Source organism: Phocoena phocoena, chromosome 2 (genome assembly GCF_963924675.1).
Source record: "Phocoena phocoena chromosome 2, mPhoPho1.1, whole genome shotgun sequence".
NCBI lineage: Eukaryota > Metazoa > Chordata > Mammalia > Artiodactyla > Phocoenidae > Phocoena > Phocoena phocoena.
Genome location: NC_089220.1, coordinates 2,005,412 through 2,032,394, shown reverse-complemented (window position 1 = coordinate 2,032,394; position 26,983 = coordinate 2,005,412). Strand labels below are relative to the sequence as shown.

Sequence of the window (26,983 nt, the reverse complement as noted above, 5' to 3'; positions counted from 1 at the left end):
TTGACTGGACAAGGTCGTGAAAGAGATTGGGAATTTTTTTTTCTTTTCCAAAGATGAAAAAGGAGTAGAGGGCAGTAAAAGCTCCCATTTGTGCATCGAAGCTTCCTAGCCCAGCAGTCAGTCCTTCCTTGTGTCTGACTTAAATGCATCAAGCTGTATTTCAGTTGATCAACATTAGGGGATAAGTAATACAGCAAAACGCTTTCTGTGTGGCTTCCAGCTCCACCGCTGACCACCACGCGACTGGAACTATCTGTGCCTCGATTTCCTCATCTGTGAAAAGGGGATAATTAAGGAGTACCCATTTCATAAGGTTGATGAAATCAGTTAGTGCATGCAAAGCACTTAGCACAGAGCTTGGCACCTGTTGACAAATGTCAGCTGTCGACCCGTGCTCAGAGCAGCGTTACTCGCGACAGCCAACAGGCAGCAGCAACCCAAGCGTCCATGGACAGCTGAAAAGATAAACAATGAAACATTATTCAAGCTTAAGAAGGAAGGACATTCTGACACACGCCACAACATGGATGAACCTTGATGACATTATGTGAAGTTACATAAGCCGGTTACCAAAGGACAGTTACCATCTTTTTGATTCCACTTATATGATCTACTTAGAATAGTCAAGTTTATAGAGATGGAAAGTAGAATGGTGGGTGCCAGGCTAGTGGGAAGGTGACGAGGGGGAGTTAGTGTTTAATGAGTACGGAGCTTCAGTTTTGCAAAGTGAAAAAATTCTGGAGGTGGATGGTGGTGACGGTTGCATAACAATGTATGACATCATGCCACTAACTATATATTTTAAATGGTCAAAATGGTACATTTGGTTATGTGTATTTTACCACAATTAAAAAAAAACGTCATCTGTCGTTTCCAAGCGGAGGGAAGGCACGTGTCCTGGGCCTCCCAAGCCCTGAGTTGCATGCAAGGAGCTGACTACAGCTCCTGGCCAGGTGCTGGCACACTTGACTTCCGGGCTGGCCTGAAGGATCTTCTGCCAGTCCGCTCCCGCGTGCTGCCCTCCCTGCCAGGTGGAACTGGCCTGCAGCCCCTCCGACCCATCCCCTGGGGAGGTGGGGGATGGGAGAGCAGCTGGCCAGGGATGCTCTCAACAAGCATCTGATGCTCATTTCCTGCTGAGGGTGGAATTCTTGGCTGGCCTTTGGCTCCTTCTGGAAGTGTGGTCTCCTGGGGACAGTCTCCCCATCTGTCAAGAGGGGGTTAGAATAGCTCCTGCCCTATGGGCCCCACTGGCAGTCACACCCCTTGGCCCTCTATGCAGCCCTATTTTCAGAGGATTTCCCTTGAGTTGGGGGTTTCACGTATGTGATGCTTGACCCTCATGCCTGAACTCAGGGAAAGAAGTGCCTGGTGCAGCCACAGGAGGGGTGGGCAGCTTTTCCCACCCCCTAGCCGCAGCCTGGAGCTCAGTGAGGCCATGGAGAGGGAGCGCAGGTGTCATGGCAGCTGGGGACGAGGGTGGCTGCCCAGCATCTGCCCGGTGAAGCATCCTTCCTGTCCCTGAAGACCAGGGTCTGGAGCTCTGAGGGGATGGTGGGGTCTTTGAGCCTGACACTGTCCCCTCCCCCCATTACCCACAGCACTTTGGATTCTCCAGCGATTTCCCAATCTGTTTGGGGTTAGAAGAAGAAGCCTGGTGGGAAGGCATGGGGATTGCGCAATGAGGCCACAGCAGGCAGCCACGGAGGCACTGGGCCAGGACCCCTTGCTTCTTGCCCTTGTCACCCTGTCTGGCTGGATGAACTTGGGGGGAGGGGGGTTCTGGCCTTTAGTCTCCCCATCTATGCACTGGGAGCAGCTGGAATGACCCTCCCTGTCAAGGGGCACTGTGACCAGTTGGTTCAGATCTGAAAAATGTCACCCCTGCGGCTACAGGGAGAGAAGGGGTGGAGCCCTTCTTACTGCAGCCCCCCCTTCCCACCCCCCCTCCCCCCGAGGGACAGGATCGATGTCCAAGCCACCATTCCTAAGGAGGAAGAGGAAGTTCTCAGTTCCAAAGGGCACCCCCATCTCCCCCCTGCCTTGCCCACTTGGCCAGGCCTCCCAGCCTGCAGAGATCTGTGCCCAGTTCCCAGGGGGAGCAGGGAACCAGTGGGGAGGGGGAGGGGTGGCAAACAAAAGGGAGGGAGGAGCAGAGGCTCTATTAAGAAGCAAAAAGGAAGCTGGTGCCCAGGCGGGAAATTCCTGAGCCACAGGGTCCTTTCCAGAGGGCAGGAATTCCTAAGATGTGAAACGGGGAAGAGGTACTCTTCACCAGCACCCCTCCGGCCCTTTGACAGAAAAACAGGGCTTAGATAGGGAAACGGAGGCCCAGAAAGGGATGTGACCTGCTCAAGGCCACGCTGAGTGCGGACAAAGCTGGGCTGAGTGAGACTCAAGCCTGAGCTGTCGGGGTCCCCATCTGGTGCCTTTAGGAGCCTGTCCTGGCCCAGCGCCGGTCCCAGGAAGGGAAAGTGTTTCAGTGGGAGTCCTACAGGCCTGCGTGTGGGTTCCGACCACCGACCACCATTTACTGACTGTGTGCCCTCGAGCAAGTCACTCACTTCCCCCGACCCCCCCGGCCCCCACCCGGCACGCGGGCCTCTCACCGTTGTGGCCTCTCCCGTTGCGGAGCACAGGCTCCGGACACGCAGGCTCAGCGGCCATGGCTCACGGGCCCAGCCGCTCCGCGGCATGTGGGATCTTCCCGGACCGGGGCACGAACCCGTGTCCCCTGCATCGGCAGGCGGACTCTCAACCACTGGGCCACCAGGGAAGCCAAGTCACTCACTTTTGTGAGCCATTTCTCCGTTTTAAGCAGGACTCGATGGTGACAGCGTATGCAAGGCACCAGCGTAGGTGCTTTGTCCATGGCTGACCAACCCCCGATCCCTTAGGGAGGCTCCTCCATGAAGGCCCCCTCCCATGGCTCTCTGCGGCCACAGTGATACCCAGAGTGGGAACACTCTCTCCAGAGGGGGTGATTCTCCGCGCGGCCACCCTCCGAGGGAGTCAGGTGGGACTGTCCCCAGCACCCCGCGGGGGGAAGGGGACTCCCCACAGTTGGGCTGAGCTGGGGTGGGTGCTGGATCTGTGACGCGCGAAAGTGGTCCTGAGCGCGGGGGCCCCTCCCAGCCAGCCAATCGGAAGCCGTCGTCGGACAACGGGTCAGCGCCAGACCCACTCCGTCCGCCTTGGGTGCCGGTCCCGCGCCCGACACAGCCTGGCGACGCTTGGCCAGCCCAGTCATCCCGTCCGGGCTGGTGGGAGGTCGTGACCCCTTCCCCCGCTCCCCTGCTACGCAGGCCCAGCACCGCCTCGGGGAGGCGCGCGACACCGGACACGGGGACACAGGCAGCCCCCGCCACGCTGTGCTTTGGCCCTCGCCCGCGGGTTTTCCGCGGAGGCGGCGGGCGGGGCGAGCGGGCCCAGCGGGGGCGGAGTCTGCGTCTATTTCAGGCGGCGCCCGGCTCAGCCCAGACAGCGGCGGCCCGGCCCGGACACAGTAAGTGACCTCCGCCCGCGGTGCGTCCGTCCCCAACCTCTCCGCGCGGCTGCTCGGCCGCCCCGACCCCGAGTCTCCGGCCCCATCCCACGAGGGAGCGGCCGGCGCGACGGAGGGGACCAAGGGGGCGGGACGGAGCCCAGGTCTCTGGCAGCCCCTCTTCTAGGGAAACTGAGGCCCCCGGGCTGAGCTGCTGCGTCAGGGTGCTTAGATGCTCCCAGCGGAGGACTGTGTCCCGCAAAAAGCATCAGGGAGAGGCTGTGGGGAAAGGCGCCGGGTGTCCCTTTTGCGGTAGGAAGCAGGACCTATAGGCACGGAGGAGCTAGGCACAGGGACCAGGGAGGATTGGGTGGACCTCAGCCCTGACCCGGAAAGGAGAGTGAGGGTGTGTGTGCCTGAGGAGAAGCTGGGGGAGCTGGGAGGACCTGAGGGGTGCCACTGTTGGGCCACAGGCTGTGGCCGCAGGGTATGACTCGGAGCACTCCCCTTCCTGTCTCAGTGTGCCCAGCCACGAGCCTGGCCTTAAAGGATCCCTCTCCTGCCCTCTTCTGCTGTATCCGGGCGCCAGGGTTAGCCTGACAGACACTGGGACACATGACGCAGACCCTTACTGAGGCCTGGCTAGGTGCCAGCATGTGTCTGAGTGGTTTCCTCACATCCTTTCAGCAGTACTGTGAGGTGGGGTCCTCATCCCCATTTCCCAGATGGGGAGACTAAGGCCTATGAAGGAAGGGTGAAGTCTGGTCCACACCCTAGTGGGTGGTACAGCTAAGCCCACAGTTGTTCTCTTTCTATTGCACCAGCTGCCTCAGAGTCAAGGCCTGGGACGTGGGCCAAGGGGGCTGCTGCAGGACCCTGAAGGGTGAGGAGAGTTTGTGCCACAGAGGCGAGGAGGCAGCGATGCCATGTGGGGACCTGCAGGAGCCAGGTCTGGAGGCTGGGTAGAGCCTAGCACGTGTGGGGATGGAGGAGGTGGGGGGCAGTGAGGACAGAGGTGAGGCCGGTGGGAGCACAGCGGGTCAGATGGCCCTCACCCTCACCCCAGCGGGGGGCAGAGGTGGGGCCTGGGGGCCCAGGGTGGCGCTGAGCAGCCCCAGCCAGCCAGACCAGCTCCTGTGGGTGCCTGGCATGAAAATGGGATGGAGTAGGAGGGAAGCTGAGGCAAGGGCTCTGCAGGGCAGAAATGCCCAGTAGGCTTGCACCTGGGGACCCTGGCTTTGGGGCTCCCCAGAGTACTCCCTGCTTGGTTCTGGAGTGGAACTCTCAGGCCAAATGGCACAGGGGACGCAACGGAGATCCAGCAGGGTAGGACTCTGCCCAGGCACCTGCTGAAGCCAGTGGGAGTGTGAGAAAGCCCAGCTTCCTGGCCACTGAGTGGCTCTGGTCAAGCCTGGGGGTTTGGGACGAGTCCCGGGGCGAATGTGAGAGGAGACTGGGCCGATGGGGAGGCAGTAGGGGTTGTAGAAAGTCTGACAGGCCTAATCCCACCCCGCCTCCTGCCGCCTCAATTTCTCTCTCTGGATGATTGGATCACCCCATCTGCCTTGCAGGGGTGAACTGAAGTCACTGTTTGTATGAGTCATGACTTGGTGTGTTTACTCTCGGGTGGTGGGGCAGGCACTGTGGTTATGGATCACCGCAGTTACCAGGGAGGCCCAGCCCTGCCCCGCTCCCTCCTTTGGGGTCAGCCATGTTCCCCTCCACCAGTCCTGGCCTGGCTTTCACAATGGTCAAGGCGCTGGGGAGGGTGCTGCCCCTCTGAATGCAGCTCGCGAGGTGTTGGGGGCCATGAGGCAGGGGTGCCCGGAGCCAGGTGATCTGAGTTCCAAGCCCAGGCTGTTGACCATTGGGGCATTTTAAGCCCCTCTGAGCTAGCTGTGTGAGATGAGGAAAATAACACGCCTCCTGGAAGGGAGTGCGGAAGTGATGGGATGGGCACTCAGGAAGCGCCCAGAAAGTGGAAGCTTTTGTGACGATGATGTCACCCCATTTGTGGAGCTGGGAAGCTTGGGTTTCCAGTCCCAGTTGCCAGTTGCCGTGTGACCTCAGACAGCCCTGTGCCTCATTGAGCCCCTTGTCCCTATGGACATGGGAAAGACCCCCTGAAGTTTGAGGGGGCACTATGGTTTCTGTGGACTTGAGCCCCAAGGTCATATAGGGGTCAGGCCCTGCCTACCTTGTGGTCCCAGCCGGAGCAGCCGTGTTTCTGCTCAAAGCGTTCCTCTGTGACCCCAAAGCTGCACGAGTCAAGACAAGAACAGGCAAAATGGAGGACGGGGCTGGGGCTGGGTTCCTGCCTCGGCCCAGCCTCTGGTGCTCTGTGACTTTTCTGGACCTCGGTTCTCGCTCGGCGCCGTGGGACGGCGGCCCGTGGTCTGCCTGCTCCCCTGGGGTCTCGTGGAATCCTGGTGGTTCTCATGCACTGCAGTCCCTTCTCCCTGCCCAGAGGGTGGGCTGTCAAGGAAGGATTTGCCAAAACGAAGTGAAGGCCCCTTCTGTCTGGAATATGCCTCCCAACCCCAGCTTCCTCCCTGCCTCGGTAGTTCTCAGAGGGGCGGTGGGTCCTGAGGAACTGGTGTCTGGGAAGAGAGTTGAGTTGTTGGTGCCCATCTGGGCCAGGAGAAGGCCAGAGCCTGGTGGTCATACGGGTGAAAACACATCAACCTGGCTGTGTACCTGGACCGGGGAGCCGGAAGCCAGGCCCATCCCCTGGTGACCGCTGAGCCTTTCATTCCCTCGCCTTGCCAACCCGCAGGCCTGAGCCGGCGTGATGCTGAAGACGATGACCTTACAAGGCTTTACGGGCCAGCAGCCTGCGCCAGGGGTCCTTGACTTGCCCCGAAGCCCCCAGAAGTTGCCCTTCACCTCGGAGGCAGAGTCAGAAGCCTCCATGTCGGAGGCCTCCTCCGAGGACCTGGTGCCACCCCTGGAGGCCGACGAAGCCCCAGATAGGGATGAAGAAGAGGCTGCGAAGAAGAAGAAGAAGAAGTCGAAAGGCCTGGCCAACATGTTTAGCGTCTTCACCAAAGGGAGGAAGAAGAAGAGTCAGCCCAGCTCAGCAGAGACAGAGGGCGACTCTGAGTCCCAGTCCGGGCCGGCTGGCCGGCTGCCCACAGGTAGGCAGGGGCCCCAGGTCCCAGCCGGGCAGGGTCTGGGCAGGATCGGGGCTCACTGGAGTGGACGCCCCACTCACCCAGGACAGAGAGGGCAGGGAAGGTGGGCGCGGAGGTGTCTCCCTTGCCAGCTTCCCCTGCGCGCCCTGATCTCAGGGGCAGGGAGCGAGCGGAGGGGCCCTCGGTCCTGTCTGGGACGTCGACTCGCCCCTTCCGGCGCCTCACCTCACCTTTTGAGGTCTCGGCCCACGGGAGGTGACTGGTGGGTTTCGGGGCCCCGGGCCGCGCTAACGTCGGGTCCTGGCCGCAGTGGAGGAGCTCAAGGCTGACCTGGAGCACGGACGGCTGGAGGCGGCGGGGCCGCTGCTGGCGCTGGAGCGGGAGCTGCAGGCGGCGATGGCGGCGGGCGGCATGAACGAGGAGGAGCTGCTGCGGCGTCAGAGCAAGGTGGAGGCGCTGTACGTGCTGCTGCGTGACCAGGTGCTCGGCCTGCTGCGCCGGCCGCTGGAGGTGGCGCCGGAGCGGCTGCGCCAGGCGCTGGCCGTGCTGGCCGAGCAGGAGCGCGAGGACCGCGCGGCGGCGGCGGCGGGGCCCGCGCCCTCGGCACTGGCGGCCACGCGGCCCCGGCGCTGGCTGCAGCTGTGGCGGCGCGGCGTGGCGCAGGCGGCCAAGGAGCGCCTGGACCAGCGGCCGGCCGCGGCTGCCGAGGGCCGCACGGAGGCCGAGCGCGCCTTCCTGCACATGGGCCGCACCGTGAAGGAGGACCTGGAGGCCGTGGTGGAGCGGCTGAAGCCGCTGTTCCCCGCCGAGTTCGCCGTGGTGGCGGCCTACGCCGAGAGCTACCACGAGCACTTCGCGGCGCAACTGGCGGACTTGGCGCAGTTCGAGCTGAGCGAACGCGACACCTACGTGCTGCTGGTCTGGGTGCAGAACCTCTACCCCAAGTGAGCGGCTGGGCAGCCGGGCGCCCCGGTGCTGGGCGGGGCCCCGGGGGCAGGGAGGCCGCTCTGCAGGGGCTGTCACCCCGTGCAGGGAGTTCCAGGTGGGAGAAGCACAGATGGGCTTGGACTCAAGGGGGCAGGGCCTGGGCTGGGTCTGCTTTGCACTTGTAGTCCTTAGTCTCTTGGGCCTCGGCCCCATTCCACAGTTGGGGAAACTGAGGCACAGAGAATGGCAGGGACTTCATCATTCATTCATGAGTTCCCAGTCTGGGGAGGACATGAAGCAGCGCCCATCCAGAGCAGGAAGGGGTGTGGCAGGGGAGCCCGGGGGAGGGGGCCCTGACCTCGCCTGGGTCAGCCCAGGAAGCCAGCTCAGAAGAGACGGCGCAGACTTCTACCTGCCACAGGAGTTTGCTGCTCTGGGGCAGCTCACAGTCTAATAGAAGTCAGGCAGTCAGGCAGGGGAGGAAAGAGGAGGACAGGTCAGTAAGAGGGAGGGTGGTGTTCCCGGCAAAGGGAGTCATCTTCCAGGGCCTGAGGCTGAGCTGTGAAGCATTCTGGGAGCTGTGTGGAGCTCGTCAGTGTTTGGATTATCCAGCAGGCCCCTGGGGGCACTCCCAGGCAGGACAGGGAGCAGGGGCAGGGTGGGGCCGCTGGGCCTGTTGGAAAGATCCCCATTGTGCAGGGTCATTCAGTGAGGCCGCACAGAGCTGGGCTCTGGCCCCCGAGGCCTGGAGCCCCTCAGTTTGGAAGGCTTGCTCTGCCAGTGAAGGATACCTGGTTACCAGCCGGGTACCGCCTCAGGCATCCCCTCATTTCCCCAGACCTCTGGTCGTTCACACAAGCTGGGTGGGGAGAGACTTATACTGCAGCGTGGAAATGACCAGGGCACGAGAGGCCAGGGGCTCCTATAGGGACTGGCCCCGGCACCTAGTGTAAAGCCCACAGGAAGCCTGGAGGTGTAGCCCGTGTGAGCAATGCCCAAGCATCTCGGGGACACATCTGGGTGGCCAGTGGTCTCGGTTGGTACTGGTGGGTCAGCCTCACGGGGGCCGGAGGAAGGGCCGGTTGGGGAGTGGTGGGTGAGGAGTCGGCAGGGCATAGGGAAGTTGGCACAGGGCAGGGGTTGCGGGAGAGTCAGGGCGGCTCTGAACCTGTTCCTTCTTGCTTGTCCTGACTCACCAAGAAATGCCAGGCACTCACACTTCTCACCCTCAGCCTTCCTGACCCAGTGACCCCAGGGGCTTTTAGCCTGGGACCCACTGGGGTCACTGCAGCAGGAAACTGAGGTCAGCCGGGCATGGAGCCCCGAGGGGGGGAGTCCAGGGTTGGCTCCGTGGAGGCCTGTGTGGCCAGAAGTGCGGGGAGCAAAGGGACACAGCGCATCCAGGCTGGGGGAGGGGCAGAGAGGGCCATTCTTGAGCCTCCAGGCAGACCAAGGTCCCTGAGGAAGTGCCAGGGCTGGGCAGTCCCCAGGGGGCTCTGGGACCCGACAGAGGTGCCACAGGGATGGGTGGATCTGCCTCCTTAGAGCAGTTCAGGGTGGTGCGGGGACAGCCCTTCCTGCTTGGACTGGCCCACCTCTGGGGGCAGCAGACCCGGCTGGGGGGCGGGGGGAAGAGGGCACAGGGCTAGTGGGTGCCCAAGGCCAGCAGGGCTCGAGTGTGGTGGGGGATGGGTGAGAAGGAGGCAGAGGGTAAGGAGCTGTATCCTGTCTGTGTGAGAGCGGGGAGCCCTTAGAGCCGGGAGATCAGACCTGAGAGGTGGTACTGCCTGTTGGGTGGAGGAGGGATTGTTGGAGGTGAGGGCAGAAGCGGGGAGGCAGGGAGGGGGGTCCTGCAGTGAGCCAGGCGAGAGAGGGCGGTGGCTGGGCAGGGGGGTGCCTCTAGCCGTAGCTCGCGGCTCATCAGTCTCGGGGCGGTATTTTGGAGCAGAAGCAGATGGGGGTGAGAGTAAAGGAGGCACGACGGTTCCAGGGTTTGGGGCCTGGATCAGGCTGAGCAGGTGCAGGACCCACCACATGAGGTGGGGAAGCAGGGATGGGGTTCGGTGGAGGCAGGCAGTTGAGCTCTGGGCCTGCCAGAGGCTGAGGCCGAGGAGGAGGGCTCTTGCCGGAGGGGTGGCGTGAGCTTTCCTCATGCCAGCCCCCTCTGCCCACAGTGACGTCATCAACAGCCCCAAGCTGGCAGGCGAGCTGCAAGGAGTCAGGCTTGGGAGCCTCCTGTCCCCCAAGCAGATCCGGCTGCTGGAGGCCACGTTCCTCTCCAATCAGGTGGTGAGTCCAGCGCCAGCGCCAGCGCCAGCGCCAGGGCCGGGGCAAAGGGGGGGCGGGAAGGAAGCGGAGGGGCGGCCGGGGCAGACAGGACGTGGCAGGGAGCCTGACAGGCACATCCACGTGGGCTTCGCGCTCCCCTGACCAGCCCCTCCTCCCCCAAGGCCAGCGTGAAGGAGCTGATGGCCCGTGCCCTGGAGCTGGAGTCACAGCGCTGGACCCAGGATGTGGCTCCGCAGAGGCTGGACGGCCGCTGCCACAGTGAGCTGGCCATTGACGTCATCCAGGTAGCACGGCTGCCCCTCGTGCACGAGCGCACATCCTTGCGTGCAAACACACGCTCGCCCCTGAGCACAGTCCCTCTTTTCCATGTCTTACCGACCCCCACACCCGCCGCAGCCCCAGCCCTAGACCAGGTGGGCCCCTGCTCAGTTCACCTCACCCCTGCAGATCATCTCCCAGGGCCAGGCCAAGGCCGAGAGCATCACCCTTGACCTGGGCGCGCAGATGAAACACATGCTGCTGGTGGAGCTGGCTGCGTTCCTCAAGAGGTGGGTGACGGCCTGTGCGCACGCAGGAAGGGTCCCTGCGGCCACCCCTCTCAGCGCCCCGCCCCGCCCTCGTGCCCCAGGTGGGAATCCAAGCTAGATCAGTGCCCCTCCCTGCTCCTTGGGGGTCTGTCATTCTGAGCAGGCGTCCTCATCCCCCTGTACCACCCACCTGGGTGCTAAGAGCCTGAGGTAATCTGACCACCTGCTCTCGGCGAAGCTCCCAGCAGAGCAGCCCCCAGCTGCAAAGAAGATGCCCCGTGAGGGACTGAGACACTGGCCTCCGCATCCGGGGACGCTCCAGTCTGCACCCTCACGGTTCTCTTGGCTAGCTCCCTCCCCCTCCTCTGAGGACCCCTGCATGGCCCAGGCCTCCAGTCTTCCAGCTCTAGAGGGGGCCTGGGGGGAGGAGGGAGGCAGCAGAGCGGGGTGGACACCCTCTTCAGGAGCTCTGCAGGGGCCCTGGCCTCACTGGCCTGAGAACGTGAAGCCAGTTACAGGATGCTTCGGGGCTAGGGGCCCCTCCCTGTGCTGTGGGGAGCCCATATGTAAACCCAGGGAGGCTGCTCCCGTCCCGGTGTTTGTGCTGGTCCCGCATGTTCCCTTTCGGGTTTCACCAGCTACCAGCGTGCCTTTGATGAATTTCTGGAGAGGAGCAAACAGCTGAGAAATTACAGGGCCAATGTCATCGCCAACATCAACAACTGCCTCTCCTTCCGGTGAGGGCACTGGGTGGAGTTTGTGGGAGCCGGCATCACTGGGGCTGCCTGCCTGTGAGAGAGACAGAGAGAGAGAGAGAGGGTAACTGGGAGGCGGCTGGGAGGTGCCCGGGATGGGGGAGGGGGGGAGGGGCAGCTTCAGCAGAGATGTTGAATTAAAACGAGCAGGTCCGTAAGGAAATGCCAGGGCCTGTGGCGCGGCAGCGGCGGCAGCAGCAGTGAACGTTTATCTAGTGCTGGGGGGTCAAGCACTCGCGCAACTGATTTACTTTATTTTATTTCATCCTTATGACAACCCTATTAGGTAGGCACAGTGATCACGTCCATTAAGCAGATGGGCAAAGGGAGGTGCTGTGGAGAGGCCCTCAGTTAGAAGAGGATGTGGTGTTACGTGTGTGCTGGGAGCGGGAAGGCTGGGCCTTGCCTCGGCAGCATGGGTGGGATGACGTGGACTCGCTCCCATGGGGAACGGGGAGCCAGGGAGGGTTCTAGAGGAACGGTTTAGGAAGATTAGCCTCAGGCTAACTGGCGCTCTCGGCAGGACTGGTGTGATCTCCCTGCCTCCCATGTCCTTCCAGGATGTTCGTGGACCAGAAGTGGCAGACACCACAGGACCTCCCGAGCCACCTGCTGAGCCCCCTGGAGGAGCTCAAGAGTCGTGGCGTTGATACCCTGCTCCAGAGCCTGTTTGGGGTCCTGAAGGTAGCCGGAGCCTCCCGCCGTGTGTCACACGCTGAGCCCGGTGCTGGGGGAGGGCGGGGAGGGCCTGGGAGGGGACTGGGCAGGGAGGGTGGCAGAAGCGAAGAGCTGGCACGTGGAAGGCGTGGTGTGAGGCCAGGTGAGGGGCCCATGGCGGGCCCCTGACCTCACTCCCAACGCTTCAGCCCCGGGGCTTGGCCTCAGAGGGCCGCCCAGGGCCCTCGGGTGCAGACGGGAAGCTTCAGTGCCCGTCCCCCGCTGAGACGCCCCAGACCCTCCTGTCCAGGCCCTGTCCCCATGCCTGACTCCCAGCTGTGGTGCTCAGAGCCTTTGGCAGCCGTCACCACGTCTGCTGTGGGCCAAGAAACCCACAGAAACCCTTTAGCGCCTTTAGCAGAGAATGAGGCAGGGGTCCCAGGAAACGAGGAGGAGGGACTCCCTGCCTGCCCTCCATGGGAACCCGCCCTGGCCTCAGTGCCCGGCAGCTGTGGGTGACCAGGCGGTGACCCTGGATGACTTGGCCGGCTCCTCACAGGCCCAGCCAAGCACAAGGCTTTGTTTATGCAGGAATTTATTTATTTAAGGAGGGCGGCCAGTGGAAAAGGCCTCAGGGCAGGCAGATGGCAGCTGGTCGGCCTGTGAGAAGGGTGTGCACACCACGCCTCCAGTCCCTGCCTGTGAGCAGGGCCCGAGCGCTCCCTGGCTTCCCTGGGAGTCCTTAACGTCCCCGGCCCCTGTCCTGGGCCCCGTGTGTCCGTGTGTGTCTGTGTGTGCATGTTTCTGCGGCTGGCCCTTCCTCTGCAGGGCGTGGCCAGACATCCTGCTTCTCTCCTTTCACAGCCGCTGTTCAAGAGGTTCACACAGACCCGCTGGGCGGCCCCCGCGCAGACCCTGGAGGAAATTATCTCCGTGGTGGGCGAGAGGCTGCCCGAGTTCTCTGAACTGCAGGACTGTTTCCGGGAGGTAAGGGGGTGCTGAGCTGGTGGCAGGAGCCGGTGGGGTGGGGGGTGGTCTGGACATGCGCGCACACATACGGACGCGCTCCTTTGCTCTGGCATCCGCCCCTCCCTGGACCCTGGCTTCGAAGCCTCGAGGGAGGTGGTGAGTTCCCTGTGTGTTGGCTCACATGACCCTGCCCACTCGCCCACCCAGGAGCTCATGGAGGTTGTACACCTGCACCTGGTGAAGGAGTACATCGTCCGCCTCAGCAAGCGGCGCCTGGTCCTCAAGACGGCAGAGCAGCAGCAGCAGCTGGCGGGGCACATCCTGGCCGACGCCGAGCTCATCCAGCGCTTCTGCACTCAGAACGTAAGCCCCCACCCGCCCCTCCCAGCTCCCACTCCCATAGGCTGCCCTCCTGCTCCAAGCTCTTCACGGGCCAGGACAGCCCCTCTGGGCCTCTCCAAACCCAATCAGGTCGGACCTGAGCCTCTCTGGGCCCCTGGGTGGCCTCCGGGGCAGGGACAGCCTCCCTCCAACCAGGCCTGTGCCTGCAGGGCTCCCCGGCAACCTGGCTGCATCGTGCCCTCCCCATGCTCGCAGAGATTATTCGCCTGCAAGACCCCAGTGCCATCAAGATCGAGGTGGCCACGTTTGCCACCTGGTACCCTGACTTCAGGTGAGAACAGGGGCACCAGAGGACCTGGGCAGGTAGCATGACCCTGATGTACCCGACTGTGGTCAGGGCCTGGTGGAGCCAGAATGAGTCCCTCCAGGGTGGGTAGAGCTCAGATACCGGCCACCGTGATGCAGTCCCTTTGCTGAGTGCTGTGTACCGGCCACCATGCCCAGATCTTTACAGTGGCTGTTCACTCAGTCCTTACTGCCACCCTGTGAGGCTGACACTCTTCATCCCCATTTACAGATGAGACCTGGGGAGCTTAAGGAACGTGTCCAGGGTAACACAGCTAGTCAGTGGTAGAGCCAAGATGACAAATCCAGGGGGTCTGGCTCCACAGCCCACATTCTTAGCCTTTATGATAACTGCCCCTCAGAGGGGAAACAGATCAGAGAGACCAGGGACCTGCTGGAGGCCATGGCAAGTCAGTAGTGAAGCTGGGGTCCACCACTCAGCCTAGGGGCCCTCAGGGGCGTGACCTGTGCCCTGGGTCCTAGTACCCCTGTTCCGGAGTGGAGGCTTAGCCCCTGGCTGCCTGAGGATCTGGTGAGTCAGGGAAATTGATTCTATGGTCTGGGTCCTCTAATGCTGTCAGACTGTTCCAGTTATGGGATATGAGTTGGACTGTCCCAGCGTAGCCTAGTCCAGCCACGGGCTGACCCACTCCACCTACTCATCTACCCATCCCCTCACTTACACACTCACCCATCCATCTCCGCACTCATACAAGCACCTAGTTACCCACCTGCTCCCCCATCTTCTATCCATCCATCTGATGACCCGCCCATCGACTCATCTGTCCATCCGTTGACCCATCCACCCATCCACCCACCTATTCATCCACCCTTCCACCCTTCCACCCATCCACCTATCCATCTATCCACCTATCCATCTATCCACCTATCCACCTATCCATTCGTCCACTGATCTATCCATCCATCCATCCACCCATCCACCCATTCCACCAACAGTTACTGAGTGGTCTCCTACTAGGTACTGGTCTCCTTAGGCTGTTTTAGGCACCAGGATGCAATGAAGTACAAGACGGACAAGGTCTTCGTTCTCCCTTATGTTACTTACAGTCTGTTTAAGGTTAGCAACGACGAGGTGATCAGGCAAAGGAGTTCAATTGCGAGTTTTAAAGATTGTTTAACCAAGGTTGTGAACCGCAGGAGGTGCTGACTTTAGGGATGGGAAAGCCTCTCAGGGGAGCTGACATTTTAGCTGAGAGCTAAAGGGTGAGATGAAGCGGGTTATCTCAAGAGCATGGGGAAGAGCACTCCAGGACGGACAGCCAGTGCAAAGGCCCCAGGAGGGCAGGAGCTTCGCGCGCTCTGGAGACGCACGGTGGCCAGCGCCGCTGGAGCTCAGTGGGCAAAGGAGCGTGTGCGGGGTGGGGGTGGGGGGGGTTGCTCGTGGGCAGGGGCTTGGCTGCAGTGCCCTGTGGCTCCGCCCGGAGTCTGGGGAGCTGGGAGGGGGTGTGAGCAGGGGTGTTGCGAGCGGGCTGGACTGACAGGATACTCTCTTTGCCAGCAAAGGCCACCTGAGCGCCGTCCTGGCCATCAAGGGGAACCTGTCCAGCAGTGAATTCAGGGCCATCCGGAGCATCCTGGACATCCACACGGGGGCGCGCGAGCCCTCTAAGTCCCTGTTTTCACTTATAAAGGTTGGTTAGCTACTTCCGCGGCCTGACCTGCTTGTGAGCTCATGGCGAGCAGCGGATGCCACCCCGTTCGGTTCGGGGGCCGTTCAGACCAGCACCGGCTTCACAGCCCCACACGGCCTCTCACGGACGTCCTGCCTTCTGCTGCTGCTTCTGACCAGCCCTGGCCTAGGCGCAGGTCCCTGGGCCGTGAGAACTGGACAGGCCCTGGCTTGTTCACCCCTCCCGTGGCGGGCGGGGGGAGCTATGGGGACCCAAGGAGGCCACACATGAGAAGTTCCCTGTAGATGACGGTGGATCTTGCACGCTCTGAAGGAGGGGCCAGGAGGGGGAGTGGCCAGGGGACGGAGCTCCAGGGTCACCGCCTGTCTGTGGGGTCCTTCCACAGGCTGCCTCCGAATTGCCCTCCTCAGCCTGGGTCTTGGCGCCTCTCCAGCTCCGGGGTGGCGGCCTGAGCGTCACCCCTCCTGCCTCCTCTGGTCCAGGGCTGTGCTGAGCTGGGCTCAGCCAGGGCGTGGAATGGAGGGCAGAACTGGAGGGAAAAAAGGGAAAGATGAGCTCTCATCTGGGACCTGGAAAGGGGCCTGTGGGGTCACATGGCAAGCTGGGGGCAGAGCTGGCATCAGGGCCCCTGCAGCTCAGCCCCTGACCCTTCTCTGCTTCCCCACGGGCTTCCCCTGAGGATGGGTCCAGGAGGGGCAAGGACCTCCTGGGTTTTCTCAGCCTCCACCTTCCCCCACACGGAGACAGGCCCAGGGGTTCCTCCGCAGGTCCTCCCCAGAAGTCAGGCTGAGGTCTGGGCAGGGCAAGCTTGACCTCTGACTCCTCGGCCTCTGGATTAGTTTCCTGTTGCCACTTCAGCAAACTTCCACAAGCTCAATAGTTTAAAACAGAACTCTCTTTCGGTTGTGGAGGTCAGAAGTCTGACATGGGTCTAGTGGGCTAAAGCCAAGGTGTCAGCCGGGCTGACAGCCGGGTTCCATCTGGATGCTCTGGAGGGCCATTTCCTCGCCTTTTCCAGTTTTTAGAGGCTGGCCTCCCCTGTTCTTGGCTAGTGGCCCGCTTCTATCTCCAAAGCCAGCAACGGCCGGTCGATCTCTCTTTCACATCTCAGCACCCCTCTCCTGCCTCCATCTTCCTTCCTTAAGGACCCCAGTGATGACCTTTGACCCACCCAGACAATGACCTTTGACCCACCCAGACAATCCAGGATCCTCTTCTGATGTTAAGTTCAGCTGATTAGCAGCCTTAATTCCACCTGACCCCTTAAGTCCTCTTTGCCTTGGAACGTGACGCAGTCACAGGTCCAGGGATGTGGACGTGGGCATCTTTGGAGGGGGGTATTATTTTGCCCACCACAGCCTCCACCCATCCCCTGCCCTGTGGGGTGCCTTGTCCTATCCCAGGGAAACATGGGTTCAGCTACCCTCCTCGGCCTCTGCTTACCCCAGAGGCTCTCGGCAGTCAGACTTGGGCACAACTCCACCTCGCCTGCGCCGCTGGGCACGCCGTGACGGGGTTTGCAGCCAGCTCTCGGGTTTGTGCTCCCTCTTTCCAGGTACTGTGGCCGGAAACTGGCCCGTGTAAGTGGTGCACAAAGGCCTTTGTACATTTGTAGGAGTTAGCGTGTTTGATGTTATTATTATTATTTTTGGTAGTACTGCTTTTGTATGTGTTTTTTTATAACATGATCTTAGTTTTATAGCTTGATATAAAGCTGATTTCAAAAGTGGCTGTGGAGTGATTTATTTTGGGAGCAAGGATGGGCCATCAGTGGCTTTCTCAGCCTCTTGGGGTCTGGCAGACCCTGTGCCCCCAGTTTCTGTGTCAAATCCCCAATGAGTCCGGCCCCCCAGCGCCTCCTACCCACTTCTTACCTGTGAGCGTGAGTTTTGGGGGGGTCTGCTGTGGGGCAAGGCCCATCACTTCGCCCTTCAGTTTCCTCACCTGTAAAGGGTGGTCATGACCCTATCCAGCCCCCCCACTGTCCTTTACTGAGGAAGGGGAGGCGGGGCCTCCAGACAATCCTTTCAGCTCCACGCATAGGGCCAGTGGGAACTGACTCTCATATTTCTGGAATTGACCTTGAAGGCTACAGCTGTGAACAGAGCTGACCCCAGCTGTCCTCTACATCCCCATCCTGGCCCAGGATTGGGGGAAGGGCAGAGTCCCTGGGAGGGAAAGGGGAACCTGGGTGAACACATTCCACAGAGCTGAGGGGGGCGCCCAAGGGAGCCAAGGGTGGGTGGAGTCTGGAGTCTGGCAGGAAAGGCCTGGATGGGGAGGAAGGTCCTTTCAGATGAGATGGGGGTGGGATGGATCCACCAAGCGGTGTTGTGCAAGGAGGGGAGGGGAGGGGACAGTGGTGACTGAGGACGCCCTGCGTTTGGGCTCCGAGTGCGGGGTCCTGGGCGCGTTGAGCCTGCAGTGCGGGGTGGGAGTGGCCGCGGGTTTCCCCTGGATCCTCCCGCAGAATCCTGGGTGAGGGATAAGAGGGAAGGGGGTGCACAGGGGGACGTGAAAGGAGCTGAGGACCAGATGGAAAGTTTTAGATCAATCCGGGCAGACATTAATGGACCAAAGAGGATGGATTTGGACTCAAAAGTGCTGGGGTGCTGAGTCCCCCAGTCTCACAGCAGTGGGTGGGCCGGGGTCTGAGGAGAATAGAGGCAGCCAGAGGCAGGCACCCTGGGGTGGGTTTGGGGGGGCAGGGCCAGGTCAACTCCTGCTGGACCCAGGGCAGGAAGGGCCACCCCCGGCGGGGCAGGCGAAGGGCAATGAGAAGAGGACATGGCCGTCGCAGTTAGGGACACGTTGCTGTTCCTGTAGGAGGGGTAGAGATGTACGAGTTCCCGTCAGGGCCACCAGCTTGGGCCACCTACTTCAGTAACTTCTCGGTCGCCGCAGGAAAATTCCTTTCAGGGAAGGATTTGCCCCAGAGTTGGGGAGTGAGTGACTGGGCAGAGGGGACAGAGGGCAGAGCCGGGGCAGGGGCCCCAAGACCCGGCTCCCCATCCAGGCTCCTGTGAACTGGAAGGGAGGCCACGGTGGATGGTGGGAGAAGCATGGGTGGGACCCTCCAGCCCTCGCTCCATCCCTGCTGGGGGCGGGGGGAGAGCTGGCCCGGGCCCTCCCTGAAGGGCTCACATTCCCGGGAGACCCGGAAAGAACAGGGAGCAAGTAAGTAAACAGTCCAGGCCCAAGTGCAGGGGGAGACGGGGAGGGGGTGATGCCGCAGTTACGGGCGGAGGGCCAGCTCTCACTGTGGCCATGGAGAGTGATCACTGAGGAGGGGACCATGCGTGGTGACCCATTTGCACAGACGGGAAAGGGGCGGGATGGGGACAGCCTGGCCATGCCAGGAGGTGGGAACTGGAAGGGGCTCAGGTTTTAGGGAAAGAAAGAGCTCAAGGGCGGGGGTGGCCGAGAGTGGGCAGTGGAGCGAGACACCCCCAGAGAAGCAGGCGGGGATCCGGGGGCCTTCGCTGGGGCTGGGAGTTGGGATTCACTCCAGCTGTAGAGGAAAAGCACTGGAGGGCTTGGAAGAGGCCATTTGCTGTGATGTGTGACTGGGAAAGGCCTTGCTGGCTGCTGCAGGGAGAGTGGGGGGCAGCGGGGAGGCCAGGAGAGCCCTTAAGGGGTGCTGGGGTGCCTGGGGAGAGACAGCTTGGTCTGTGAGCCCTGTGACTGGAGGGAGATGAGCCTGGCTAGGGGCAGGATGAGGGAGAAGAGCCATCACCATCCCAGCCGGGGACCTGGGGGCCTCTTCACAGCCAGGGGAGGCCTGGGAGGAGACAGGAGATCCCTGGGGGAGAAATCTGGGGAGTTAAGTTTGAAAGATGTGCAGAAAGCGAGGGTGGCTCATTAGACTGTCCAAACCTCAAGCGTATGGGTGACAACAGTGTCTGGCGAGGCTGACAGCCACCAGGCGTTCTCCTCACTGCTCTGGGAGTGTGATTTCACAGCCCCTGTGGAGGGCCATTCAATAAGATCGGTGAAGCCCACAAATACTCCCGTGAACCAGCCATCCCGCTTGTAGAAATGAATCTTATCAACACTCCAACATCCATGCAAAACGACACAGGGATCAGGACAGTCGCTTCCACTGTAGCAGGAAAATATTGGAAACTCCCTGCATGTCCATCAGTAGACACTGGGGAGATATTTGCAGTGCGCCCAGACAGTGGAGTACCATTCGGCCAGAAAAGAAAATGGGGAAGTTCTCTTGGTTCTGATTTGAAAATTGTCCCAACATATAATGTTGAGGAAAAAAGCACAACGCAGAACAGCTGGTGGTGTTCCGCCATCGAAAAAAAACAAAAGTAGGAAAAGATAGACATCCGTGTCTGCCTGTGTGTGCATTAAGGCAGCCTGGAAGAACACACCAGGAGCTAAGCACGGTTGTTGGTGAGTGCGTGCGCACAAGTGCGTGTGCAGGGCTGGTGGGGGAGAAGGAGAGGAGGGGAGGGGGAGGGGGAGGGGAAGGGGAGGGAGACAGCAGTTGGGGAGGAGATATTCCACTGTGTCCTGTTTTAATTTTTTCATTATCGAGCCATGTGAACGTGTTATACATGTTATAATCTAACATTTCATTGAGATGCTGGAGGTCCCAGGAGAGAGGAGACTTGGGACTCTCTGGCGTGGGATCATCCGGCGAAGCCGAGGGTCCTTGAAGTGGGTTCATCAGCCTGAGATTTTCTCCAGCCAAGTTCAGTGCTCAGGTACCAGCCTGGAGTCACAGAATTGGGTTTAACCGAGAACATGGTTTGGGTCAGGCGATCACACCAGGGGGTGAGCAGAGCTGAGGTGTGAGGGGTTCCCCCGGGAGAGGTTAGAGCAGTGGACCTGGGGTCTCAGCTGGCAGGAGGCTGGTGGGCGTGTGAGATGGGGAGGGGCTGTGAAATGGTGCTGGGTCAGAAGATGGGGTCCCAGGGGGCTGGGGTGCTGTTGCAGGGGTGAGTTGGTAGGTGTGGGGATAGGAGGACCGTTGAGGTCGTGTTCCTGCTGCGGTTACCGGTGAAGACACAGCGGGGGTGAGGCTCCGAGACAGCGTGGCTGACGTTGCGGGGAGCCGAGGGCTCCAGGAACCGGGAGGAAGATGTGGATGCTGACCACGTGGTGGAGGGGGCAGCGGGCAGGGGCTGACGTTCCCTGAGAATGCCAGGGAGAGACCCAGAGGTGAGCAGACCACAGCAACATCGAGGGAAGTGGAGATGGCTTGCCTGCGGCGTAAGTGGGCACGGACCAGGCTCAGCCCCTGGCTTCTGCCCATCATTGCAGGGCGGTAAACAGTCCTTGGATTTAGTGGATGGATCAGGCTTGTGCTGGAGCCTCACCTGGGAGGGCTGCGTGGGCGTGACCCCAGGAAGGAGGGAGCCTTCCAGGTGGGTCCGCACATGCTGAACCTGCATTAAGGACTGCGGTGAATCAGGTGGACTGCGCTCCTGTACGGACGGTTATTTCCCTGCAGAGACACCCTGAAGGCCTGGGACAGGGTGGGGTCAGGGGATGCAGGGATGGTCAGCTAAGATCTCCACTACTGTGACTCTGCTTCTGGTGGATGGGGGGATGGTCCGATGGTTTAGGGCTGACCCCGAGGCTGGACCCACAGCCTCTCTTGTCCGGATGGCCCTGGGCCCTCAACTGTGGAAGTTTCTGGGTTGGGGAGGATGGCTGGGGCAGCTGGGGCCTCTCATCTCCCATGAGGCTGGCCTGAGCTTGTCCACACAATGGTGGGAAGGCTCCTGCAGCAATAGAGGGCAGCCTGGTGCACAAGCACTTCCTCTTTATTTATTACTATTTTAAAAATTGAAATATAGTTGATTTATAAGGTTGTGCTGGACTTCCCTGGTGGCGCAGTGGTTAAGAGTCCGCCTGCCAGTTCAGGACACACGGGTTCAAGCCCTGGTCCAGGAAGATCCCACATGCCGCAGAGACACTAAGCCCGTGCGCCACAACTACTGAGCCTGCGCTCTAGAGCCCGCGAGCCACAACTACTGAAGCCCGCGCGCCTAGAGCCCGTGCTCCGCAACAAGAGAAGCCACCACAATGAGAAGCCAGCGCACCACAGCGAAGAGGAGCCCCCGCTCGCCGCAACTAGAGAAAGCCCGCGCACAGCAATGAAGACCCAGCACAGCCAAACATTAATTAATTAATTAAAAAAAAAATGTGTGGCCAATGTCTGAGGCACAGCAAAATGACTCAGTTGTACACCTACATATTTACATTCTTTTTTATATTCTTCCATTATGGTTTATCGCAGGTTATTGAGTATAGTGCCCTGTGTTATACAAAAGATAGAAATTCTCAACCATGAATTCTATTTTGTCTTTTTTTACAAAATTTTTTTGGCTGTGCCACTCAGCATGCAGGATCTTAGTTCCCCAACCAGGGGTTGAACCTGCGCCCCCTGCAGTGGAAGCGCGGAGTCTTAACCACTGGGAAGACCCCACTTTTTCTGCTTGCGTCACATCTGCTAAGGTCCCAGTGGTCAAAGGCAGTCACGTGACCAGGTCCAGATTCAAGGGCAGGAGAAACCGGCTCCCTTTTGATGGGAGAAGCTGAATGCTGTGGCCACTTCCCCCTACAATCTACCCTCTGACTACAATTATTATATTCCTCCCTCATGAAAAATATATTCACCCCCGTCCCAAGATCTCCCGGAGTCTCATACTATCGTGGATCAGGCTGTCTGTCTGTGATCCCGCGATCCTGTGAACGTAGACGGGCTTCTCCAGTACAGCTCCTTGGGTGGAGCAACTCCTGACCCAGAGTCTTGTGAACTATAAAGACTAGTTAGACTTTACACACGCAACACAGAGGAGAGGATGACGTCAGTTAGCAATGCCACGCAAAAAAGGAGGGGCCGGAGGCAACTCTGAAGGCCAGCCTCTGTGTGCTGCCCGGCCCCCTATTCCGGGAGAGGGTGGCTATTCCCTGGGGTGCCCTTGAGTATCCATCCTTCTCCCCAGCTCTGGACTCCACCATCTCTTCTCCACTCGTGGCTCTGCCCTCTAAGCATCCCTCGGCCATAACAATGGCCCGCGCTTGTAGCTGAGCACCTTTCTGGTCTTCGCGTCATTCAGGGTCCAGTCAAGAGGTGGAAAGCACGCAGTAATTGGGACAGGAAGCATTTAAAGCAGGACAGCAGCAGGGCATTGGAGTGACAGGGACTGGCTACTAAGCAGGAGGAGAACTCTCACAGTGCGGGCGCTCAGCCCCTGCTGAGGGCTGAGGCACAGTTCCAAGGAAGGAGCAAATCTGGAAGTGTCCCCTCACCTCCACTCCGGCACTGGGACTGGACTCAGGCCTCAGTGGGGAGGATGCAGCCCCGGTGAAGTTCAGTGAGGTGCTGTGCCTGTAGAACTTGCTGGAAAGTCACTCCCTGGGAAGGCAGGTGAGCCGTGCACCGGCAGGTGCCGTGCTCAGAGCTGGCTGCAAGGCCACCTCAGGAGGTGGCGGAGGAAGCAGTCCATGGAGAGATGTGCCAGGTGGCAGCCAACAAACACTTTGAACCAGAAGACCCCTTTGCACTTCACTGTCCCTCCAGCGCCCTCTACTGACGAAGCTTAGCACTCTGCAAGGGAGAAAATTCCAGAATCCCCAAGCAGGGCAATATAGGAGGAGTTTGGAGCTGGGGGCTGGGCGGGCAGTAGATTGCCCACGGGCAATCAGCTTCCAGACACACCTTCTGCGCATACTTAACCTTCCATAAACATTTCCACTCAACACAAGACACCTATCCTTCCTACAAGAGAAGGTGCTCACTCTTTCTCCAAAATGAGGAGATGCAGTCGCAAGAGTCACCGTATCCCTCGCTGGCTGTGCTCTTTATTCCTCAGATTTAGTCACGGCCCACTGGATAGTCTGTTACCTGAACTCTGAATTGTAAAGTTAACCTCCAGCAAACTGCATGTACAATCACAATGTCAAGGGCAGAAAAGAGGGAAATGGTTTGCATGTGCAAACAAACGCATTAAACAAGCAAAGAGAATGAGGCAAAGGTACCACGGCCCTTGATTCTGTAAGAGCTGTGGAGAGCTTATGGAGAGGCCCTACGGTGTCTGTGGCTTCCTTCTCTCATTACTCATCCTTCTTTCCTTACCCAGCTCGGATTTTCCCCACCCTCAGTCAGAACCTCAGCTGTCCGGGGATGTTTACTTGATGAAATGACCTGAATGAAGATTCCCAAGGGGTCTGAGTCCCCAGCTATGCTGCCCTGCTATGGTTGATGCAATTCTCCGTTAACCCTTCCTGTGGGTCATGGAAATTGTCAGAAGAGCTGCAGAGAATGCCCTGCTCTGCAGACCCACCCTCCTGTCCTTACTGCAAAGCAGCAGTGCAGTTTCCCCCCAGTGATCAGAACTGGTCACTCCAGCCACAGAGCAATCCCTCGCTGGCTTTTTGCTTCCATGCATAACAAGCCCCAAAGGGCTAGGCGGTAGTATTGCCTTTCAATTTAATGAAGCCTCTGTGTGTCCCCAGGCCACAGTATGCCCCGCCGTGGGGACTGAGACCCTGAAATCAGCAGAGCTCAATGTTGGGTATAAGAGAGAGGGCTGGGCACAACTCCACTCCTTGATCCCTGGACCAGTGCGTTATGGCCACGGCGGAAACAGACCCATGTAACTGTCTCTGATCCAAACATATAAAGAAGCCTGTGAAACAGAGACTCATCCGTCCTGGATGTTGTCTCCCAACCGGCACCATAACTGAAACTTGACTAAGTCGCTCACCCTTCCAATCAGGCCAGCCACTTCCAGGTGATCAGGTATGCGGTAAGATCAGTGAATTCCATGGCCGGGAGACGTGATGCATTTCCTGGGCTGTGAAATGAGCTCCTTGCTTTCAGAAGCAATGCAGCGTGGAAACCATGATGGTAAATAAGGCATTTCATGAGTCTGTCAGTCATGGTGCTGACAGAAGCGCTGTGGGCAAGAAAGCCAAATCCATGTCCAGAATGCATCTATTCCAGGGAGGATGAATCACGGCGCCTTCGTGATGGAAGAGGTCCAATGTAATCAACCTGCTACCAGGCAGCTGGCCGCTGTCCACAGGGAATGGTGCCACCAAGAGCTAAGTGCTGACCTACAGCTGTTGTCGGATAAGGCGCTCAGCAGTAGCCAGAGCTGCCTGGTAAGAGGAAGTCTGTGTTGTTGACCCCACGCACAGCTACCATCCCTGTTACCGTAGCTGCTTTGTTCATGGGTCCATTGAGAAAGCACTGGGGTGGCTGGAGAAAGAGGCTCTTATGGGTAGAATTGTGTTCTTCCCCCCTGCCTTCATATTGAAATCCTAATGCCCAATACCTGAGAAAGTGACCTCATTTAAAGACAGCATCTTTACAGAAGTAATCAAGTTAAAATGACATCATTAGGGTGGCTCCTAGTCCAATATCACTGCTGACCTTATGGAAAGGGGAGATTTGGACACACACACACACACACACACACACACACACACACACAAATGTCATGTGAAGATGAAAGCAGAGATTGGGGTGATGCTTCTACAAGCCAAGGAACACCAAAGATTCCCAGAGAACCTCCAGAAGCTAGGTGAGAAGCATGGAGCAGATTTCTTCTCACAGCCCTCAGAAGGAAGCCAACAACTTGATCTTGGACTTGTAGCGTCCAGAGCTGTGAAACATACATTTCTGTGTTCAAGCCACCCAGTTTGCGGTGCTTTGTTAAAGAAACCCTAACAAACTATTACAGAGGCTGACTGACACCACTGCAGTGCTTCATTCTTTCACCTGATTAATAAGCGTCTTCCGAAGTGAATGCCCTTTGATAGGTATTCATACCACACACAAATCTCTGTCTGTACCCCCTCTGAGAGGTGGTCTGTCTATACACTTCTTCCCCAGATACTCTTGTCACCAAACTCCCAATTCTGTTTGGGGTCCATCCAGCCAAACTGTTAGCAACTGTCTAAATGAGCGTAGATCTGTCCCTTTAGCCATCTCTCACTCTAGACATAGTGGAAAACCAACTGTATCTCTGTGGAATATATTGTAGCAGAGAGCAGGAGAATTTACATAGCTATGAGGCAACATTGTTAAGGTTTACTGTTGACCCTGCCAGGTAAAAGCAAACTGTCTCTGGTGGTCCTTGAAAATTAGTACAGAGAAAAAGTTATTAGCTAGGCCAGTAGCTACATACCTAGTGCCAGGGCCATTTTGATTTGCCCCAGCAAACTTACTACATCTGGGACAGCAGATACAAGTGGAGTCACCACCTAATCACATTTATCACAGTTCACAGTCATTCTCCAAGATCCATTCAACATCTGCACAGGCTAAGCTGGCGAGTTAGATGTATGGGACTGTATTAGGCATTCCCATTCCTGCTTCTTTCAAGTCTTCAGTGGTGGCATTAATCCCTGCAATTACCCAGGGACACAATCAGGGCCAGGACTAGGATGAAGCAGTGAGGCACCAAGGCACAACATTTAAGGAAGTGCTCTTCTAAGGATCATGCAAATACCAAGCCTGCACTTAAAATCTGTGCCCTAGTTGCCTCACTCCTAAAGCAACACCCACTCCCAGGGTTACACAAGCAAAGTGTTGGAAATTAATACATGCACCCACCATTGGTGGGACTGTAACTTAGCACAAAATTTCTGGAGGGCATTTGAATATTTATTTTTAAAAATGTAATTCCAAGGTTTCAAAATTATCTTGTAACTTCTCACAAATTTTTTCTGTCTTGTGAATTTTTTCAAATTTCATTTTATATTTTTATTTACAGACTGACAACGTAAATATTGTTCAAAAAAGTCAAATACCAGCTCTAGGCTTATAATTAAAAAGTCAGCTCTCTGCCCCCTGCCACCAGCACCACCCCAGGCAGCCCCTTGTACTCTACCCATGGATTCTGCCCCCCTCCTTTTTTTGGGGGGGCCACGCTGCATGGCATGTGGGATCTTAGTTCTCTGACCAGGGATCGCACCGGAACCTGTGCCCCCTGCAGTGGAAGTGCACAGCCTTAACCACTTGACTGCCAGGGAATTCCCTGGTCCTCTTTCTTGATTCTTAGCTTTAAATGTTCTCTATTGAGCTGTTATCGTATAGGTCTTGAACAATCCTTTTAAAACTTATTACTAGGGTTTTCATGGTTTTAGCCAATATTGTAAATCAGACCTTTTATCGTAAAAATCATCTTATGAGGTCCTGGGCATAAAGTGTTAACCTACTGAGTTGTGTACATTTGTCTTGTGATCAGTGACCTTACCAGATTGTGCTATTTGTTCTAAAAGGCTTTTAGTTTAGTTTCTTTGATTTTTCAGGGTGAACAATAGTATCATTTGGGGGCATTGTACACGTACATGTGCATTGTGTTATATCTTTATAAAATACACACACCTTGGAGAGGATCCTGGGAAGATGGCAGAAGAGGAAGCACCAGGGATCTATGTCCCCACCTAGACAACAATCACATGGACGGAGTCTGCCTGATGTAACTATTTTGGACCTCTGGAGTCTGTTGAAGGCTTGCAAATTGTACGGAAACACTTGGATGATAAATTTTGATTGCTGATTAATTTTGATCAATTTCAGCTCCTAGCACAGTAGCAGCTACCCATCCCCCATCCCCAGCCATGTGGTAGGCGGCTTTTATATATATATATATTGGAGTATAGTTGATTAATAATGTTGTGTTAGTTTCACATGTACAGCAAAGTGATTCAGTTATACATACACATGTGTCTATTCTTTTTCAAATTCTTTTCCCATTTAGGTTATTACAGAATACTGAGCAGAGTTCCCTGGGCTGTACAGTAGGTCCTTGCTGGTTATCTATTTTAAATAGAGCCGTGTGCACATGTCAATCCCAAACTCCCAATCTATCCCTCCCTCCACTTCCCCCCCGGTAACCAGAAGTTCATTCTCTAAGTCTGTGAG

General features: G+C 58.2%; 1 protein-coding gene across 1 annotated transcript; it reads left to right on the top strand.

Moving 5' to 3' along the window:
- The first annotated feature begins 6,275 nt into the window (after positions 1 to 6,275).
- On the top strand, positions 6,276 to 15,090 carry TNFAIP2 (TNF alpha induced protein 2). Its single transcript, XM_065871848.1, has 11 exons — positions 6,276 to 6,621; positions 6,929 to 7,562; positions 9,720 to 9,834; positions 9,996 to 10,118; positions 10,282 to 10,382; positions 11,000 to 11,098; positions 11,677 to 11,800; positions 12,638 to 12,760; positions 12,950 to 13,105; positions 13,294 to 13,415; positions 14,949 to 15,090. Exons 1-11 carry the CDS (start codon positions 6,276 to 6,278, stop codon positions 15,088 to 15,090), a joined length of 2,085 nt encoding a protein of 694 aa, XP_065727920.1.
- Positions 15,091 to 26,983: the final 11,893 nt, after the last annotated feature.